The following is a 22,950-nucleotide window of genomic DNA, read 5'->3' on the forward strand; positions in this document are numbered from 1 at the left end:
CTGAGTGTATTCTCTCATCATAAACAACAAAGTGCAGATGTACGTATGATGTAAGTAGGAGATTCATTCATCAAAAAGTGTATAGACAGCTTTACTGTTTACTGATAATAAGGGGAATTTTTTTTGAGAGTGCTTAAACTCGCGCTAGACTGAAGTCAGGCATACTGTTCTTTGACAATGTAACGTTAAATGTTCTTTGCTCGCTTTCTCTATATAATTTATTCGCTGTTTGGAAGACTTTGGAAGGTACAGGTAATAAAAAAAAATTATTCATTACATCCGTGAACATGATTCGGACATCTCTGGATGGTGAAACGACATCTTCTATCGTTCCACTCTCCTTCATAGCGTCATCAAGCTTCGCCTTTGTTATTGTTTTGAAAATGCGACCTCTAGTGGCGAAAACTTACATATTGTGCCTTTAAACATAGACATATTGCTAAACAGCTGCTAACAATGATTACTGCGGCAAGCCTATCAATATAACTAAATATTTATAAAGAATTTTATTTATAAAGAAGTCATATTCTTGACTGAGCTGTAAATACTAGAATGTGTAAAACCAATTCTTATAATGTCTTGTGCATTTAAAAAATCAAAACTGACACAAACCTGACATGGTAGTCTGTTGCTGGTCTTAAGTCTTGTAAGGTTGCACTTAGTTCCACACCACTGACACAAGCAGAAGACACAAGTAAGAAAATATTAATAATATTTTTGAAGAATGTAAACAATTAAAACAACTCTTCAGGATTCATCTATCGTTGTGATCTTAAAAGAGCTGCATATGTCAGGTGAACTTCTGTTGACCTTTAGCTATCACTGATTTCAGAAAACCCACAGCAAACCACAAAAAACAACAGCGAGTTCCTCAACTGCACCCACACCTTCTCCACATCCTGCCCAGAACTCCTCCGCAGCGTGACACAGAGCATCTCACCTGTAGGCGCTCTTGTACTTCCCATCCTTGCCACTGTACGAGACTGAGACCTCATACGTGAAGCTGGGCTCCGCAGGGCCTTCTTCTCCCTCTTTGGGCTCATCGTCACCTTCTGGCTGTGATGGGGCCACCCAACTCAAACTGGCCCCTCTGGCCTGGATGTCTGTCATCTGATGACACATGATGATACAAAGATTTTACATGCAGCAAAATACATATATATATATATATAATTCAGCAGATTAGCACATTTGAAAACCTTTCAATTGGGGTTGTGGCACAGATCATAAATTATCCATTGATTAGAAAAATGTCATGTAAATTGTTGAATCCAACTACTTTCAAAACTGAAAAAGCAAACAAACAAAAACAGCTGAATATATTTACAAAGTTTATATATATATATATATATATATTTTTTTTTTAATATCATAAAACAACAACAACATAGTACTATTATTTATTGTGCATTGCTAAACATTGCCTGAAACCTACTTTAGGCTAATTTGTATTAGGGCTGGGCAATATGTCAAAAATATCTTATCGATAATCGCCTTTAAAAATATCGCGATATCCGATAATATCGTCTACCTAAGCCCCACCTCCACCACGCCCCGCCGAGACAACATTGCCGACACGCACCATAAACACACACGATGTTCAGTTTAGTCTTAATTATTGCCACAAAGTTTGGTTTTACTTTTCTTAGTTTGTGCTTAAACTAACAAAACATTAGCTTTGCTGGTATTTTGGTGGTGCTAATAATTTCCACTCTGTTCTTATCAAATTTGTGTTTGAAATGAATTCCGTTTTGTGAGGAGAACTGTTGAGGAAAAATAATAGAACCCAATTTTAAGTTCATCATGGTGAAGTTGGACATTCTGGCGGTGATTGCAAGAATGATAAATGCATGTTGAAGTCATATAATAATGTCTTGAATAAAATATGTCTATTTTCCGATGTTTCTCTTTCTTTTTGGCATTATCGCATGTGTAGACACATTTCATGAAGTTTAATTTCCTTAATTATAACAATTGCAGCGTTGTTTTTAAACTTGTAGTCAAGCTATAACATATTTGATATTTATCATGAATGACTAAAATCATGCAGGGATTAAAAACGAATTCTGAGCAAAAACGTTAAGGATTTTTTTTTTCTTCTCCTTTCTGGTAGCCTACTAGTTCGGAGGTCTCTTTCGGCCCGTTTTTAGCTAAATAAAAATAACTGCTTTATTTATTTAGAAGCAAATTTAAAATTTAAATTTAATTTTTATTTTGTCATTTTTATTTTATTAATCAAAATACAATGGCCACAATATAATTTTCAGTGTTGGGCTGCCGAAACTCCGAACGCGTGCATGTTGAGGGGCGAGCTGAGAAGCCTACTAATGTCTTCATCCATCTTCATTCTATAAAGTTTTGTTGCAAATGAATTAAGAATTTATAGTGCTATATCTCAGCTTAATTAAACAATTATATTGTATACACGGTTTAAAAAATCTTTAAAAATATTGCACTGAAATGTGCACTGAAGGAATTTGCGTATTTTAATTATACCTGTCAAGTTTGTGGGTTTTCATCATTATACAGTCTGTTTAAATACATATTCAGAAACACATGCAGTGCTACTTTGTCTTTTTTCTGTTTAACTTTTATTAAACTGCAGATCAAAATAGAATAGGCCTATACCCTAAATAAGGATAAATTATATTGGAACGCATCTCCAAAATAATCGCATACACAGATGCACGTTGCCATTACAGTAGTCAGCGCCGAACAACAGGCAAATAAAATATAAACTGAGGTTACAAAAGTGATTCAGTCAAGATCAGTGAGGGATTTTCTTTTCTTTTGTTCTTTGATTAACATTATAATGACTGGCGGCAGCGGCTGCTGTCAATGCACGGATCCAATACACCCTTGTTTTCTTTCTCAACTCTTTACGTTCACTTAAGAAGTAACCGATTGTATTTATGGGATATTTGATATAATTTTGTGTGTATTTGTCCATTCGAATGTGTAAGAACGCGAGAAAGAGAGCTCAGTCCAGTGTTCGCGTAATGTCGATAATCGTCTGTTACCTGACTGTTGATATCGACATCGCGATACTTACGAGACATCGTCGATATACGATAATATCGTCATATCGCCCAGCCCTAATTTGTATGCACAAATGCCACAAGTTGTTGCATTCGAGAAGTGACAGATTAATTTATTAAATTTTTATCAACTTTTTCTTTAATTTTAAGACAACATGTACACAAATTTTAATGCAAATATCGGTAGAATTCTCAACAGGTGTGTCTACAAATTTGCATAGATTTGGTTTCTGGGTGAAGTCTTGGTAATTGTGCAAAACTAACTTTTGTTCAATTTGATTTGTAGTGGTATTAATTTATTAACTTGGAATATCTCTTTTTCCACAAGCATTTTTTGTTCAACAGATGTGCCTCATAATATTTAGACCAACTCTCACAAAAGTTATTCACTGGATTTTTGGTTTTCGCCCAAGAAAAATTAAACAGAGCTGATGGGAAAGATGGAAGTCACGATCTACCTTGGAAACATCAAGCATTCTCTGTGTTTATGTCTGCAAACATGCATAGATTGTGTTTCTGGTCTTGTTAAGTAAATTTCACAATAAGGAAAAGCACAACTACAATTACAAAACAATTATTTTCATAATTGACTTGACAGGGGGTTGTCTGTGCAAATAGTCTGTCTCAAAGAAGGCCTTTTAATTTTAGGTCCCCTAAACAGATTGAGAATCTGTGTTTGCAAACTGAGTGAATGTGATGCACAAGGACAGAAAAAGGACTGTATATACAGACGAAAAGGAAAAGTTTTAAATGAGTGAAAACAAGATGCATGACTAATTCAAACTCAATTTTTCTGACTTAGTGAAACCCATTGTGTTGTGTTCAACTACTTTCAGAGGTTAATTGTTCCCTGGGGCTAATCGGCTATATATTTAACTACATGCACATGTTTATGTGGGAAATACAAACGTCTGCTTGTTTCGCCTGGAAAGAGTCACTTTAGTTTATTTTAATGACATGCGGCACTTCCCCTCCGGAACAAAAGAGAACTCCTGTTATGCAAGAAGGAATATTTTTTAGCTTTATTCCAGTTGAGAAACAAGCGTCTCCTTTAGTTATGGATGCATGACTATGTACCTTTCGGGTTCTCAAACAAGAATAGCTCAAGTTAATGCAGATTACTAAGCCAAAACGGGCTTAAAAAAGAACCTATTTTATCTGTGCCTTGCGGGGCATGATTCTCTCCTCTGCACTTTTTGCTACAACATTTCTCACTGCTTGAGTTGTGGAAATAATTTTTCAGTTACTGATGCAACTGATCTACATAAATCTGACCAATATCTTTGACTCATCATTCTGATTAGACAAAATATGTGACAATAAATATAGTAGATAATGTTTTATGAGCAGCAAGGAAGGACAGCATACTTTGTGAAAATTAACATGCACTGCATTTGCTTAATACTTGCATCAAAAATTCAGGAAAATGGGTCATTATGCAAAAGTAACTCTTGTAGACCTTTTAAATTGATTTGTAGTGGCCTTAATTTATTCATTATTCATAGAGTTAAGAAAATGTAGAACGATACTCAAATAATGCATGCTACACTTTTTCTCCAACTAATTTTATTCCATCTTCACCAAATTTGTCTCACAATCTTCAGACCAAACCTCAGAAAAGTTATTGGCTAGATGTTTGGTTTTTGCCATTGTTTCTCCCAACCAGAATTGAATAAAAGATGAAGTCTTGACAAAGCTTTGCGCTATTGAAACAAAACTTTTAATTTTACAATGTCTGCCAAATTGTTTTTCTATTTTTTTTTTCTTTAAAAAATTATAATTACATTTTTTATACACATTTTTTTAAAATACCTAAATCTATCAGATGTAATTTCCTCTTCAAAATATTTCTTTTATTTCTTTTTTATTCCAATTAAAAAAATTAAGAAATGTTTGGGACATGACCTTAAATTTTCTAAGAAAACAATGAAATACAATAACTCTCTTTTCTATACATCACTTGCATGTAAACGGTGGTAAAGAGCTTGCATACTGTACTATATTTTGTGAATAGTATTTTGAATGGCATGCTTAATCGCCTTTTTAAAAATTACTTGTAGTGCCTCTATTTTTTATTTATATCTCATGGCCTACTAAGATTAAAAAAAATGTTCCGGACATAATGTTCAAAAAAGGTTTGAATGTCTAATAGGAATGTAACGATTCACTCAACTCACGATTCGATTCACGATTTTTTTTTTTTTTTTTACAAAATGAGATTTAAGACAAATTATAAATTAAATATGTCCTTTTACTATTGCTTGGACAAAATGCTGCACATTTCTTTGTGAAATTGAAATATAACTATAATAATATACTAATAGCACTTGAATATTATTGCTCTTTTGTTGGTTTTGATTGGTTCTATTGTCCTCATTTGTACGTCGCTTTGGACAAAAGCGTCTGCTAAATGACAAAATTGAAATATAATGCAAATGTAAATAACAAAACTAAATTGCAATTTTAAAACAAGCCCCAAATCAAATACATAGGTAACACAAATAAAAGATGCTACATACATGATCCAAACAAAGATGCTACATACATGCAACATGAGCAGTTTTTCATCTAAATTAGATTGTATAATTTCGAAATTTGAAGCAAAAACAGAATGGTTTGACTTCAGTTTTGTGAAACTATACATAAAAATATCTGCATGAAACAGCAGACGAGCTGAATGAGATGCAGATTCACTCTCTGCCAGCAGGTGGCGCTTAAAGCGTTTCCTTGGTTTCCGCTGTAAACAAAGCAGCGCTGCGCTTAAGATCTTTAATATGCGTTATACAGAGGCAAGAGGAAAAGAAAATAATACCATCTAAACTTTTCTAAAGACAGTAAGTTCCCCTCAGACATGCATTCATATAAACTCCTACCCCTAAATGAATCGCGATTTGTTTAGCATCTCAACCGATTTGAATCGTCACATATTTGAATCGATTTTCAACCGGCTCGTGGTTAATCATTACATCCCTAATGTCTAATGACAAAGGATCGGTAATCACTATTATAGTGAATTGGACAGGGCTGTTTCGCCAAAGCTAAACTCACCGTTTCATGAAAATACCAATAAACCAGATCCCAGCACACCAGACAAGACAGCCATTTAGCTTCCTCTATGAATCAAATCCAACACAGCATTAATGACCCATTACGGAGAGCCATTACTGTCTTCTTGTGGGGACTATAATCATGCATGGATGTAGAGTTTTTGAGACCGTGGAAATGACTGTCATTAAGAAAACCGTTGACGCAGCAAGCAGCCGTACAGTTCTTCAGAAGGTGGTTTCTCAGTGAGAGGACTGTCAAATGTTGCATAAAGGCCTTTCAAATAGCTCACTAAGAAGAACAGTATGCAATATCAATATGATTATACCAGCGATAGACTAATGTATTGAGCAGGCAGGCTGATTAATAGACTGGTATTTGGCCAGCATGAGATTGTCCACCCTTTCAAAATGTCAAGCCACATCAATGGATCCATTTTCAAACATATTTTGGCGAAGGGATTTTGAATAAATATTAGGTAAAATAAGTGTACCCAACAACGTTTTATTTTGCTTTCCCAACACAGACTTCTCAAGCCAAGCAACTAGCTAGTGCTGGGCGGTATGACCAAAAATGTATATCACGGTATTTTTCAAAATTATACCGTTTCACGGTACATGACGGTATTTTTTTTCATGCATGACCGGGTGCTAACCATATTTTCTACTGATTGAGAGAGGAAATACTGCAGTATATTGACTTAGAATGCCCTATTTTACTGTCATGATGAGTGAATATTGTCAAAAAATACCACACTAAATAGTGACTAAACACGACCCCTTTTAATACATGTTAACCAGGAGTCACGCTCATTTATAATCGCGGCATCGTCTGATAAAATCAACATGCATCTACACTAAAGAGCGGCGGCTATGCGGTTGTTTTGGCTATATTACATTTTTGTCTCATGCAGCACACTGCCTGCGTCTGAGTAACAAACAGACAAAACAAAAAAAAGTGCATGTAATATTAACAGACGACCTACGCTCATATTTATAATTCCAAACAATCAGTAAGCAACAGGTGCTAGGAAACGCTGTTTTGTACTCATTTATTGACGAGTCAGCTGCGGTGCGGCCAACTGAATGCGCTGCTTCTCTGCCGCTCACTGCACAGAACACACGCAGAGAGAGGTGACACTTCTCCGGGAAAGTCAGACCTCGCGTTCGCGGGACAGCACTGGCGAAATCTTCCAACTGAACCATAGCTAAGGTTTATCCAAAAAAGTCGCTAGGGTTGTCAGTATGAATATTCTATGGAAAAAAGCCGCTAAAAGGGTCTGAAAGTTGCTAAATCTAGTGCTAAAGTCACGCTCGTGTGTGTGAGACGCGGGAGCTGATGGCAGCGGGCGGTGGATATTTGTGGCAGTCAATGTGGATATTGTGGATGAGTTCTTCTGTGTCATCACGTTCTATTAGTTCTACAGCTTCAGTTTCGGAACTTTCACGCTTAGTAACACATACAGCTGTTCCCTCACCACAGTGCAACAGTGAAAAGGGACCCCTTTCAAACAGTGTCGAGTTCCGAATGTTGTTTAAGCGACGTATTGCGGTATTTTAAAAATTCATATCATAACAAAAATAAACACCGGTATTCGGTATGAACAGGTATACCGCCCAGCACTACAACTAGCCATTATCTATTTTTAAATTATTTAAAGGCATGGCTAGATTCTAAGCAAGCAGAAAAATATATTTAAACTTCATCAGGCTTGAAAGGTAACATTTGGTCTGCTTCATCTCTGGATAAATCTGCCAATCTTCTGTGGTTCGCCTGCTTATCAATGTTTTTTTCTAAACATACAATTTTATTAAAATATGTTTATTTAAAATAACTTACCCTGTATTAATATTTAGTTGTAGAATAAACTGTAGAGTAAATAAAGCATTTCTAGTTGAAATTTATTCATGTGATGCAAAGCTGAATTTTCAGCAGCCACCACATGATTCTTCAGATATCATTCTAATATGCTGATTTGCTGCTCAAGAAACATTTATTATTCTCAAGACAGTTGAAAACAAGCGTGTTTTTAATATTTTTGTGGAAACCATAACATTTTTTACGATCCTTTAACCTTTAGTGAATAGAAAGTAAAACAAAGCATTAGTTTGAAAGAGAAATATTGATAGTATACATGTCTTTACTGTCACTTTTAATCATTTTAACCGTTCCTTGCTGAATAAAAGTATTAATTTAGTGTGTTTATATATATTAAAATACCAGGCAACTGCTAAAAATGCTTAAGAAAACTATGGGTTAACATTAAATGAAAATCAAAATATGCACATAAATATTAACAAATCAACATTAAAATAAAATCATCCCCTTACCACTGGCTTGCAGATGGAGTTTAGTCGTTCCTGAAGAGCCTTTGCTTCTTCATCCAGTTCTACATACATTTAAAAAAAACACAACAACAACAAAAAAAAACAGTATCTAGATAAGACTACTCCCTTATCAACTGTTTCAAAAAGAGGACAAAGTTTCATGCTCAGTCTCGCCTATTTAATCACACAAAAGGCATTTAATTTCCATGAATGGATTAATAGATACACCAAGTTTAGCTGGCATACAGTAACTGCAGCTGAGTTCCTCCAGGCTGGAGTTAGTTAGCACTGATAAATGACTGAGTCAGTGCAGGGGTAATTACAGCTAATGTTATCTGCAGCAGCCTAAAGCTGAAGGAGTTAATGAGACCAGAGACGAGCTGCTCGGGCCTGTTTACAACGGGCCCATCCCTGGAGCCCCGCTTCTACCTGGAACCTGAGATATAATCATCCTAGGAAAAAGAAGACTTAATGGGACATCGATGTCTGTTAATTCTAATAGCTAGTTCCTAATATATCACCATCAGTGATCGCATGCATGAGTAACTCTGGTTGGTTATTAATTGAAGGAGAGATAAATAGTAAATATTTAATTCCCTGGTCGGTTTTAAGCAAGTTTATCTTTTAATTAGATGTAGTAGGAGATTATCATTAAAGTCTAATTTGTAAAACTATGTTCGTGCTAAAATGTGATTGGATGAGCCAAAGTTGATACTAAGGCCCAATCCCAATTCTACCCCTTAGCCCTTCCCCTTTCCCGTTTCGCGCGTTCACGTGAAGGGGTAGGGGTCTCTAGATTCTCTTTTGGTTGGAGGGCTAGGGGTAAGGGGAAGGGCCAGATAGCCCTTCAAACAAAGATTTTTCGGGCCTAAATAGCTGATTTACGCAAACCTATTAATGCAACAAGACTATATATCTATACATAATACCTCACGATCAGTCTAATAAACTGCAGTGGGGTTCCAAGGGCTGAGACAATACTGAAAAACTATGATTTTCTTCATGTAAACCTTAAAATACATGAAGCTTTGGATTTAAACAAATGTAAAGTAAAAGAAAGCAGTAGTATTTGATCAGTATTATTCATTAATGAAATGTAAACAAATAGGTGGACAGTGATAACTTTCATTATGTCATGGTTTTCACTTAAATTCTTATACTGATAATATCATTTGTAACAAAAAGGTAAAATAAACCAAGTAAAAAAATAAAAGTAAAAGACAAAAAGCACAAAACAAAACTCTTATTAGATCACCATAAATAAATGTAATCATTTCTTTACCACTGGTAAGACACAAGAAGCAGCGTGTTCCATTTTCACATAGGTTTTAGGCACTCTGCTTCATTTCGAGCCTCACGCCTCTTAAAGGGATAGTTCACCCTAAAATGAAAATTCTGTCATTATTTACTCACCCTCATGTCGTTCCAAACCTGTATGAGTTGCTTTCTTATGTTGAACATAAAAGAAGATATTTTGAAGATTGAGTGAGTTTACTTCAAAAACGGCGATTTTATCCTCTCGTTAAAATCTAATTTAAAAAATAAATATAATGGAAAATATAATGTAGCGATTCGATATTTAAACTTATTAATAAAAGTTGCGGGGCAGCATTGACAAGTTTCTTTTCTCCTGGATGTGTGAGCTGTCCCTTTAACTGTGGTAAAAACACTGTAACACACAGCATCCTGTGGCTTACTGCTTTACTCTAATGGTTCTAGGAACCTAATGTATATCCTACCTCCAGATTCCGTGTCCTTCCCTCTGCCTGGACTTTTGCCCAGGGCGGTGACTGCAGTGCTGGGCTGTGCTTGCTCGTCTGCACCCTTACCCCCCAGCCCGTTCTGGAGATCTCCTCCTGACGGCGGTGTCCCACGGCTCTTCTGCGGGGACGGAGGGGGACTGTCTTTGGAGAGGGCCAGGCCTCCACCTCCCCCTCCGCCCACCCCGTGCCTCTCCTTCAGTTTCTTCTGCAGCCGCTCGTAGGTTTTGCTAGCCCTTTCATCTCTGTGAGCAAATGCCGCACGTCCATGTGGAGGGTGAGTATCTGAGGAAATCGGAAAACAGAGAGACATGTAAGGAATAATGTGCAACGGATCATTGAATTATTGAAAAATAGTGCACAGGTGATAATGTGCCATGCAGCGAAGTGTCCATGATCTGAAACGTATAAATTCTTAATAAATATATACAGTGGTGTGAAAAAGTGTTGGCCCCCTTCCTGATTTCTTATTTTTTTGCATGTTTGTCACACTTTAATGTTTCAGATCATCAAACAAATTTAAATATTAGTCAAAGATAACACAAGTGAACACAACATGCAGTTTTTAAATGAAGGTTTTTATTATTAAGGGAAAACAAAACCCAAAACTACATGGCCCTGTGTGAAAAAAGTGTTTGCCCCCTAAACCTAATAAATGGTTGGGCCACCCTTAGCAGCAACAACAGCAATCAAGCGTTTGCGATAACTTGCAATGAGTCTGTTACAGCGCTGTGGAGGAATTTTGGTCCACTCATCTATGCAGAATTGTTGTAATTCAGCCACATTGGAGAGTTTTCGAGCATGAACCGCCTTTTTAAGGTCATGCCACAGCATCTCAATAGGATCATTAAAGTGTGACAAACATGCAAAAAAATAAGAAATCAGGACGGGGGCCAACACTTTTTCACACCACTGTATATATTTATCCTAGAAATGCAAAAAGTTGATTTAGGGAATAAGGGTCTGTAGCTACTATAATTAAGCAAAAACAATAGTAGTCTAAAGGCTTTTTCACACTGAACATGAAAATTCGGTGCAATATGATGCTTTTGAATCGGAAAAAAAAACAAACAAAAAAAACAGATCCCTATGGGGCTATTTACACGCAAAAAAGCGAGCTCCCGGATGAAACTCCGTCTGAGGTAAGACCAACACCCGCCTCACTCCGTTCTCCTCAATGATCTATATGGAAAGATGGAGAGAAAATTAGACAGGGCATACTGCACATACCGTACTTGTAGCCTGATTTGAGGTAAAGATTTTGATATCTTGTTGAAATGTACAGCATTTTGGAATTTATAATTTTTTTTATCTATTCCAGTGCACTCTATCTAGCTCTTTTATACTCAAGAATGTGTCCTAAGGGAGCAGTCTTCACTTTTACAGTGCCTATGATGCCTGAAAATGCTGTTAGGTAGGACGCTCAACAAGATTGGAAAAGGGCAATAGAGACGTAAATGAGAACGAAAATTGCATCTTTTTGACCAAACCAAAATAACAACTCCTATAAAAATAATATGAAATTAATTCCGTAATGACTCACCTGTTGAACATATCCAGGAGGCACATAGATTTGAGGCACTGAACCATTTGGGGACATCATGGGAACCTGAGCAGGACCTGCAGAGGAACCATTATGAACAATAAATATAACATTGTCAAGCACACACCATGTCAAGTCAAGCCACCTTTGTTTCTATAGCTCTTTATACAATACAAATTGGTTCAAAGCAGCTTCAAAGTGCTACACGTGATCCGAGGTACAGTGCTCTTCAAATCATGTAACCTATTTTACTTTCGTAATACGCCGCAATTTGGAGTGAAACAGTACTTGTTTTTTTTTTATATACACTGAGAATTTAATGGATCATTAATTTGTGACCGAATAATTCAGACAAGCTTGTTGAATTGGACCAACTGCTTCATTGATAAGATCCAACTCAAAAGAAATTTGGCATAATATTTCATTATTATTATGATTATGATTATTATTGTTATTATAAGCAAAGCAGCATTAAAAACACTCTATTGGTGAAATCAAGTGGTGCAACTATAAATGAAAAATAATTTTCACTTAAAAAACAATATTTAAGAAAGTTTTTCAATTAATAAGATGTGTACACTCATGTATTCAAAGGAAAATGTTATCGGTTTTTACTTGAAAAAATGTCATGTGGTGTAACCTTCATGTGATCACTTAAAATGTGATTATTTTCAAAACAATATTGAACCAACATTAATACAAAGGTTGTATTTCTAAGAAACTTAAACTAAATTTTTCATTTTCTTTATTTTAGACACATTGATCAGTGTGAGTAAATGACAATGATAATTAATTCAAATGTTTGACTGACATTCAAACACAAAGCAGCTAAGAAAAACTGTCATTTTGGGTCATATTTACTGCTGTGTGCAGTTCACTTTCACATTAAAAAAAAGAGTTTTAGTTTTTGCCCCAACATTGATAAGCATATGCAGTACGTCAATGCAAACAATTCCTGACATTTCCTTAGCTGGGTAAAGAAACACACTGAGCTGAATGTGTCTGCATAGCAGTTGATAAAACGCTACAGTCTAGTTTTAGTGTTTGTGCAGGAAAAACTGCAACTCAGCAAAGCCTGTTACAGATCAGTTATTACATGCATTCCTTTGGTTATCTGGCACTTTCACTTTCAGAAAAGACTCACAGAGCTTGTTAGAGCTGGATGATGCAAAGGACAGCAAACACACACGCAAACGCAAAAGGACACAAGTAAACAGACCTCCGTCCTGCTGTGCAGGTGTAGTTCCTACGCTCATGGTTAAAGGGCAAAGCAGCAGAGAAAATAACAGTCCTCCATGAAGAATAGGAATATGCGTGTGGGCTTGTATTTGTTTTTCGTCCTCTTCCCTCTCTTTAGTGTAAAGGTTTCTAATTCCACCTTTCCAGACAAGATCCGTCAGTCACAGGTAAAAGGTAAAAGTCCCCTGCACTACAACTACAGACTGTGGATCAAGGTCTGGCTGGCATGGTCAAGTTAATTACTGCTTGTGTATACCGTAATTATACTGTTCTGTGGGCAAAAAAATAAATAAAATAAAATAAAATACAAGATAGATAGACAGACAGACAGATAGATGCTAGATTATATAGGAATTAATTACTTTAGGAATAAAATTCTTACATGCCGCACAGATTTGAAAAACAATTCAATGTGGGCTAACAGTAGAAGTGTGATGAATTAAATTTTAGTTTGTTTCGTCATTCTGCTGCATACCGTTTCCTTTCATTTAAAGCGGTGTTCATTCTCCTGTCCTTAAAAGCTTAACACCCAAATCAGTCCAATCGTGTAATGTGTAGGGCTGGGTATCGTTCAAAAATTTTCGATATCGATACCGATACCTTGACTTCGATACCGGTTCCTGAACGATACTTTTTTCGATACCAATTTTATGGTGCCTAAAAAGTATCGAACTCGATACCCAGCCCTAGTAATGTGACTGTCGTAAAAGGCAGTCTACTGCGGGACATGGTTTATTTTAAAAACAGTTATTAAAAGTGCATTAAACTGTGAAAGCGACTGTTCCTCAGGCGGGTTCTGTGCGCGCACTCCGACACGGAGCTAAACACCAACAAGCAAAGTATACTTGGGGCTTCAGGTGCACACATAACTAGGGCTGGGCAAAAAAAAAAAGATTTTCCGATTAATCGTTTTTTTTTTAATGACGTCGATTCGATATCGATTCTCAAAAGCCGCGAATCGATCTTTTCTAGTATTTATTTCAGCACACATTTAAAACAAGATCTGATTAACGTGAATCTTATCATTAGTCTTCTCCACTAGATGGCCATACGCGCAATTCGCAATACTCAGGTGAAATGCTATAGTAATACTATAAATCTGCGGAAGCATCTGATATCACGCATAAGGCGCCATGATTTCCGCAATGAATGAATGGCGGATGGCGCGGCGCACTTTTTTGTTTACTACACACATACTAAAGCTTTGATGACGCTCGCGTGTTTTCAGCTTCTGCCGTCTCACTATATGATGATATGAACACGAACGTCATCTCCAGCTGCTCTGAGAGTCACTTCATTAGCATTTACCGTTTCATTTGAGAAATCTCCAGCGTCATATCACATACAGCAGCTGCAAGTTCTTCACGGCAACCAGTCAAAATAAAAGTTTAGTTTAACGTTAAGAAACTGTCAGAATATATTACTATTTAGCAGTCTTAAGACTCAATGCTACTACTGCTAATAAATATTAATAAATCTTTATTTTTAAAGGAATAATCACATCTGTTTTCTTTTTAATTTTAACAGTAAACCTCTGTTGTGCAGCACTTTGTTTACCAGAAAAAAAGGGTTTCATTTTCATTTGATTAGGATAAATTAAATTAATGTTTTATGCCTTCATCTGATTACCAAAACAATTATGAACATTTTATAGGGCCCTATTATTGTTTAAAAAAGGACCCTATACAAAAAAAAAGAATAGGTTTAAAATACAGGCATGTGGCTTAATTTCTTTTTATTAATTCACCATTTGTAAACTGATGTTTACTGTTCATTTTTTAGAAATATCAATAGCATTTGTATTAAAACTATATTCACTGAATGTAATAAAAAAAAATCGAGAATCGAATCAAATCGAGAACTTGCGTATCGGAATCGAATCGGGACATCTGAATCCATACCCAGCCCTACACATAACTGGTCAAAAATACACAAAAAATGTCAAAATGTCCGTTCTCATGAGTATTTACATAAAGACAGTCAGTTATGTCTTAAATGAACAAACAATTGAGAAAGAAATCGGATGCGTATATTAGATCCATGCATTCTGTGTTAAAGGGACAGCAGCCTAATAAACCTACTGCTGTCTGTGTCATTAAAGGGTTAGTTCACCCAAAAATGAAAACTAGCCCATTAATTACTCACCCTCAAGGAATCCTAGGTGTATATGACTTTCTTCTTTCAGACGAATCCAGTCGGAGTTAAATAAAAAATTGTCTTTGATCTTCCAAGCTGTTTAATGGCAGTCATAATGGCAGTGTTGCAGTGCTTCAGTCCAAAAGAAGTGAAATACAGCGCATCCATCCATAATAAAAACTCCCTCACATGGCTCCGGGGGGTGAACAAAGGCCTCCTGTAGTGAATCGATGTGTTTTTGTAAGAAAAATAAACATTTAAAACATAATAATTAATTTAATCTAGCTTGCGCTCACTGTTGTACACGGAAGCAGCTCCGGGAGGATGACGTAGGACGTCGGCGTTGCGCATGCACCGCATAGAAGTGAAGAACGCGGAAGCGCAGTCACGAATTAGAAGTACAAAACGAGGATAAGCCAAGAGGAGACTGGTTTTCCTTTGCTTAAGTAAGGACACTTTGCTTCCTTTGCTCCTGTAAACAAACGTTGTTTTTTTACGAGACTCAGTGGCGCATGCGCAACGCCGACATCTTACGTCATCTTCCCGGAGCTGCTTCAGTGTACAACTGTTGGTGCAAGCTAGATTAAAGTGATTATTACGTTTTGAATATTTTTCTTACAGAAACGCATCGATTCGCTACAGGAGGCCTTTGTTCTCCCACCGGAGCCGTGTGAGGCACTTTTTATTATGGATGCAAGCGCTTTATTTCACTTCTTTTGGACTGAAGCACTGCAACACCCGCTGACTGTCATTAAACAGCTTGGAAGATCAAAGTCAATTTTTAATATAACTCCGATTGGATTCATCTGAAAGAAGGAAGTCATATACGCCTAGGAAGGCTTAAGGGTGAGTAAATAATGGGCTAATTTTCATTTTTGGGTGAACTATCCCTTTAATGTTAATCAAAGAAAAAAAATACAGAAAATCAGTCAATGCTCTTGACTGAATAACTTTATAACTTTAATAAGAATGCGTGTACAGTATATTTCATAGAGTGATGTAGGTGTTTAACCATTTTGATAACTGATTGTTTAATGCAAAACTGTGCAATTAGGTAAGTCATAGGCTTGTTCCAGTCTGGATATTCTCAAAAGTACATCTCAAAACTGGGAAGATCGCATTTTGTGGATCGTGATTTTGTGTTACAAGATTATATGATATGATATTTTGGGAAGATCGTCTACCCCTATGCCCAAGTCATATATTTTTATTTGTTAATTTATGGGTTTTACAATTATGCTAAATTTATAATATTTTTTCCTGTGTTTTTTGATAGTTGGACAGCAGCAGAATTACAAACGACCATTCAGTCTAAACATTTAGATCACTATTCAAGTCACATTTTCCACAAATTTCTCTGATGTTGACTTTCGTGGAAACAGCAGCACTATTATTTGTACAAGCTATCCGAGAGAAACACAATGAAAAGATAAAATTGGGCCTAAGCACCTGCATGTAGCATAATGGAGGAACACACTGACCTGCTCTGCTCAACCTGACCATAAACAAACCTTATTAATCTAGCCAGAGCCAGGAGAGTCCTGTTCTAACATTTCCATTAGCCGAGGACCCTCGTGTTCCACCTGAGCATCAGGAAACTGATCTACACAGCATTCGATTACAGTCAGATTGTTGTAAATATCATATCTCCGACATACAGCAAGGATGTCAAATGAACACACAAACATGAGGCAGTTTAGTGCTTCTTGTTTCTACATCATGTGTCACTCTTGTATTAGCTCTCAGTTCACATCCTCCTCACCCAGATCGTGGCTGTTTTTATTCCATGAACAGACTAACTCACATAATCATCAAGTGCTTGCTGGAAGTAATACGGCGCGCACAAGCCGTCACTGCTCTATAATCAGCATCAAAGTGGGTTTCTGTGTATAAATGAGTGTGTGTATGTGGTTGGTGACAGGTTCAAAACAGAAATGCCTGATCTTTCGATCGGAGTAACTCTTGAATTTTATATTTGACATAAACTGCGTTCTGAGGTTTATGCAAATCAGCCCCATATAGGAATTTCATTGGGTTTGGGAAATAAGAGTTTAATGCTATGTAGAAATGAGCTAACTTTAAGATAATGACAACACAACAACATGCACAACAAATAGGCACAGGAATAATCATATTTAATGATTTTCTCTTTACTACTATAGTACGAAATAAACATGAATCAAAAGGTATATTATAAGATAGCCTACAGTACAACTTACTGAAATGTCTCATGTAACTGCTCATTCAGTGTTTCAAACAGCGGAAAACGTGTAAAGCTTGTAAACAGTGCCACCTAACAATCATTTACCTCAGGATAACCATTTGGCGTCCATAAGCTCTTTAAATAGCTGGAAAAGTTTACTATAAAGAGAAGCATTTTGCTATATTTATGCGCTATATTGCATATTCATACTTTACTTAACCTGTTGTCTATGTGATAAGAAAGAATGCAAGGTGCTAAAGATAAAATTCAACACCTCCTATAAAATTGCATGTTACTAATGAAGAAAAAACAGACTGGATGTATGCAAGGCATAGGACAACATGCATATAGGATGCATTGAGGAGGAGCCCAAACTACACTCAATAGCCAAGTGATGCTGACATAATTATGGTCGGTGATATTGGCACAGATTCTCTGTAATAAACAATTCTTTGTGACAAGTTGGAAAAGACGTTTAGTTCCCACTTTAAGTGAAACTTAGTTCCCAGGAAAATATGAGACAAACACATGACAGTATGACTGAAATGTTAAAGTGCTAATATACATGTATATACACACACACACACACACACACACACACACACACACACACATATATGTATGCGTGTGTCTGTGCCTGTGTGTGTGCGTGTGTGTGTGTGTGTGTGTGTGTATATTAGGGGTGCTCTGATCAGGATTTTTGAGGCCGATCACCGATCGCGATCACAGAAAGCAGTATCTGCCGATACCGATCACCGATACCGATCTTTTTAAAGCCTTGTTTTTATCATTTATAACTATTTATAGTGATACTCTAATCAGGATTTTTAGACATTTATTCAGGCCTGAATTTCATTTTTGAAAATGGGGGGAATTCCCCTCTTAGGTGACTCTTGTGAGGGGGGAAGCAGCACGGACTGGGCTTTCACACAGGATTCCGCTACTGATCCGTGGCTGTTTACAACAAACACAACATTTATCCATTATTTTGATTTCAAATCCAAACATTGTCACTGAAAATGCTTTTTCAGCATTGCAATTCTTTTTTTACACAGTACAGTAATACAATCTTTCACAGACATGCTAGTGGGCGTTCTCAATACTGGTTGCCTTGACAGCGAATCAGGTTTTTTGCCGCTAAATACAAACATTTTGGAGGCAAAAGACTAAATATAATCTAAATATAAATTAAATCGGTACATACAAACAAAAATGTATGAGAAACAGAGCCTACTTTCTTCTATTGCGTATGTTTATTTACGGTGCTGAGAAGAGAACGATCACATGAGCTCTACCTTCTTCTTTCCTATTGGCTGTCGCTCCAGAAAGTCGCTCTTCATTTACATAAAGTTGAAGGATTCTGAACTTTGTCGCATTGCTGGACACACCTCATCCGGTCGCCAACGGCCGCTGTCGCTCGTGTCGCCGGAAATCGCCAGCTCACCATTGAAATGAATGGGATTGTGTCGCTTTGCTGTTGCGTGTCGCTTGTAGTGTGAACGGGGCTTGAGGCTGCTTGAGACGGAGCAGCTCACACTCTGCAGCCGCAGCTTGTTCACACACAGCTTCAGCTAATGATGGCAGGGCAAAACAGACCGTTTCGAAAGCGGAATTACGTTTTACCCTACGAGAATTGATCCCGGAAAATTACATTCATAAGTGCAACAAGTCATTTGCATGTGAAAGTAGAAACACATTCAATTCAGACTAAACTTCTGGGCTGATTATAACGTGCACGTTAACTTTCCTGATGAAACTTGTGTGTAGGTCCGACAATAGCATCCACGATGTCATCGCTCGTGGCCAGTGCACTCTTAAGCAGTTATGAGCAGCAGGCTGTGTAATATGTGTGAAATCTTTTATTTTTGTTATCACTATGGCCATTTGACTTATAGCAGTGTCCAGTGTTTCCTATACATTGAGTTATTTGTGGCGGCACCTCACAATATCAAAACTGACCACCACAAATAGATTTTCCAAAAGGCTCATACTTTGTTACTTCGTTGAATAAAATGAGCGCTTCACGTTTCAAAATTAAAATGCAGTGTGGGTGTTTTTATATAAATGTATATCTTTGAAAAGAACCGACTGTCTTCAGAAAAGCTTTGATGTCATTTTCATTTCGTCTTTCCTGTAATGCCTGATAAAGTAGCTTTTGTGAGGGCAGCGCTGATTTGCTTACAGCCGTTACCGGGGAAACCGCTATATCTCCAGCTCCCAAAGCGCCTCCTGGTGGCAGAGAATTAATTTGCAGTCTGTGGGAAACACTGGTGTCTGTCGACAAACAGACAAAAAGCATGCTTCAGAACTATTTTGAGAAGATGCTTAAATTTTGAGCCATGTATTACTCTAAATTGGGCTACTACTACTATTACTATCTTGTACCCTGCAATAATCATTTGCTCAAACTTTTATGAGATGAATGGAAAAAAAAAAAGAAAATCGGCCAAACATATCGGCATCATATATCGGCCACCGGCTGCCCTGATTTCTAAATATCGGCATCGGCCAGTGAAAAACCCATATCGGTCGACCTCTAGTCATATGACCCCTTTAAAACCCCATTTCGGTCAACCATTAATGCTAATATTTAATAAATACAACAGCACTACTCAGACAACATTACTCAATAATTCATCCTAATAAAATCATTAGCCAGTCTTATAATAAACCTTGTAGTACTACAAAGAGCATTGAGGACTATTAGCTCTTCACTTTGATGTGGAGTGCTACGTTGGCTTTGAAGCCCGTTTTAGGAGAGACTCAAGCGGACTAATTGATGACTAATGACTCAGACTAACGGCCCTGCGTCAGGTCACCTCAGAGCCAAAATACCCTGAGCGTGGGAGGAATCGGATCCAATTCTGCATCAGAGACCCTCCTGAGTAAGACGATCGATTTCTGATTTACGATATGGTTTGGCGGGGCATGGAAAGATGCTAATGTCACATCCGGCTACGGCTGAATTTTCTACCGAGGGTGATAGAGAGTCGTAGATGCGTTGATTCCAGTTTTGAGCATGACAGGCTTTCCCAGTTATACACACACACACTTTTTGTGTAATCCACCCAAACTATCTCACACACATTATACATATGAACAAACACAAACTAATGAAGGAAGGAATGAATCAATGAAAGAATCAATGAATGAATCAATGAATGAAGTGCAAAAAAAGATTAAAGGCTAGGTAGGTAAAAGGATATAATGGCTACGAAGAAAAAAGAAGGATGGGCTAGGTGTGGGAAAAAAGGGGGATGGGCTAGAAAGAAAAAAAAAAAAAGACACCCACACTTTTACATCAGACTGACGCACAAGCACAGACAGAGATCAGACACAAAAGGCCACATTCCCCTCCCTCTTTCTATTTCTTCTCTCTCTCATTTCAGATCCCACTCCTCCCCCCACCCTAAAGAGCATGAATGGTCTGCTGTTCTGCTGACATGGACCCCCCCAGTGCGAGCCTTCCAGAGGAAACATCAACAAACACGCAGAGGACGAGAAAAACACACGCACTGAGCCAAGAATAACTCAAACAGGCAGTTCTCTTCTGAGAATAAACAGCCGTTAAATCTTTTCTATCTCTCTCAGACACCAACACAACCGAGAACCGACAAGTTTGAACATAACCTATCACTCAGAAACTCTGAAACACAGTTTGTGGACTGGCTACGAAAGCCAACATCGAGATCTGCTCACTAGGGCTGACGGCACACAAACCGATGTACCTTTGTGGCTCCTGGATCTTCAGGATGTTCGGTAAATGCTCCAAACACTCTAGTGAAATCCAACAGATGAACAGGAAAACTAGGCTACAACCTGACAGACATGTCACTTGAGGTGTTCAAGTTGTCGACAATCTCATCCTCAGCTGATATCCAGACACACAGTCCCAATGCAGCTCTCCATTTCTCAGTTCTAGATTCGAAACTTGAGAGATACAATGTACAATGTAAACAATGTAGTGGTCTTCCTTTAATAATCAATGGTAATTAAAGAAGAGCATGTCCAACTGGGAAGAGACCACAGGGGAGACCCAGGACATGCTGGAGGCATTATATATCTTGGTTGGCTTGGGAACGCCTTAGAAGAGCTGGAGGAATAGGCCAGGGAAAAGGACATATGGGCGCCCATACTCAACCTGCTGCCACCGCGACCTGGTCCCTTATAAGAGGTGGGTGGATGGATGGACGGACATGCAAACACAGTTAAACCTACATAAAGGGTTAGGGTGAGATAGAAGCTTGAGGAACTGATAAAACCTCTTTTGGCGGTCTTCCAGTTACCGTTTTGTTCGTTGAGAGTAGGTGTTCCTTCTTGAATTTAACCATATCAAGCAGCAGATCACCTCTAACTTGAAAATGAATGATTTCTAGCTGCATTGTTGCTACGAATTGCGTCAGTGTGAATGCTCAAAATTCTGCGCTAATACAATATTCAGTCAGTACTTTTACCTGGTTGCAAGGGGCAGTGAAATCTCATTGGTTCAAATGCAAACCAAAAAAAAAAAAAAAGGTATATATATTTTGGTTGCATGGTGTCATTTTGGCACCACTTGTGGCACCCAATGAAATCACAAAAGAAAAGTTCCAAATACTTGCCCAGCTTGTCAATGCTTGGATACACAGGTAACCCTGACCCAAACTTATGCTATTGGTGATGTTACAGCTGGATGCTCAAACAAACTTTGCAGACTGCAGTTCCAGTTGTTGCCACTTGTTTTGCAGAAATTACACTGCATTCACACCATGTTGTAATTACTAGATGCCAATCTGGGATGTTCTACTTGAGAGCGGTTCACATCTTTGGACTCGAAATTGTTCATTTCTATGGCAACGCTATTAACACCAAAATGAATCTGTGTAATTTAAGTAAACAACAGACAAACCACAATACAACAAGTAATGTTCGTTATGGAAATGCTTTATTAATAAACTTAGCAGAACATAAGATTTTATTAAACTCTGTGTTAGCTGCATTAAACTGTATTGCATGCCTATTATTTTCACAATCACAATTTAGTCATTTATTAAAATTAAATATACAATTTTAAATATTTCCACATGAAGTTGCAGTGGTCAAGTGGTACAAGTTGTAATACGTTCTAGGAGACAATGTAAAAAAAAAAAAATCCTAAAACAATTGGAATGTGTCCACATTGTCTGGGTCTAATTACAATGGACCCGGAAATAATCAAATCAAACACAGATCCATCGTCCAGGCTAATTGCTGATTATAAAACGTTAACCCAGGTCTAATCTGCCATTACTGATTATCTGTAGCCTGATTAATCATAAGTAATTTTCTTTAGGTGTAATGGAGGCTCTATTCTCTTAAAGGGGTCATATGATGCGATTTCAATTTTTCCTTTCTCTTTGGAGTGTTACAAGCTCTTGGTGCATAAAGAAGATCTGTAAAGTTGCAAAGACTAAAGTCTCAAATCCAAAGAGATATTCTTTATAAAAGTTAAGAGTCAACCACACTTACCTAAAACGGCTCGTTCTAACACACCCCACATGTCTACGTCACGATGTGAGAAGATTTGCATAACGCCGCCCAAACGTTCACGCAAAGAAAGAAGGCGTAACTTATTCTCGCTGTATTATTGTTGCTGCCGCCGCCGCCATGTTGTGGAGATGCTGTGTGTTTCGTTATGAAA

At 37.4% G+C, this 22,950-nt stretch overlaps 2 protein-coding genes across 2 annotated transcripts in view; both read right to left on the minus strand.

Moving 5' to 3' along the window:
- LOC107726694 (fibronectin type-III domain-containing protein 3a-like) overlaps window positions 1-10,565 on the minus strand; it is a 16,290-nt gene extending 5,725 nt beyond the window's left edge. Inside the window, exons 1-5 of the mRNA XM_016536386.1 lie at window positions 10,547-10,565; window positions 10,150-10,455; window positions 8,414-8,472; window positions 941-1,110; window positions 613-672 (exon numbers count right to left, since the gene is read on the minus strand). Of these exons, the coding sequence (XP_016391872.1) occupies window positions 613-672; window positions 941-1,110; window positions 8,414-8,472; window positions 10,150-10,455; window positions 10,547-10,565 (614 nt within the window). The remainder of the gene's footprint in view (window positions 1-612; window positions 673-940; window positions 1,111-8,413; window positions 8,473-10,149; window positions 10,456-10,546) is intronic.
- Window positions 10,566-11,265: 700 nt separating this feature from the next.
- Window positions 11,266-22,950, minus strand: part of LOC107726703 (fibronectin type-III domain-containing protein 3a-like) — a 70,516-nt gene continuing 58,831 nt past the window's right edge. Inside the window, exons 4-5 of the mRNA XM_016536397.1 lie at window positions 11,714-11,790; window positions 11,266-11,352 (exon numbers count right to left, since the gene is read on the minus strand). Coding sequence (XP_016391883.1) covers window positions 11,266-11,352; window positions 11,714-11,790 — 164 coding nt within the window. The remainder of the gene's footprint in view (window positions 11,353-11,713; window positions 11,791-22,950) is intronic.

Source organism: Sinocyclocheilus rhinocerous, unplaced genomic scaffold (assembly GCF_001515625.1).
Source record: "Sinocyclocheilus rhinocerous isolate Xijiao unplaced genomic scaffold, SAMN03320098_v1.1 scaffold974, whole genome shotgun sequence".
NCBI classification, from domain to species: Eukaryota; Metazoa; Chordata; class Actinopteri; order Cypriniformes; family Cyprinidae; genus Sinocyclocheilus; species Sinocyclocheilus rhinocerous.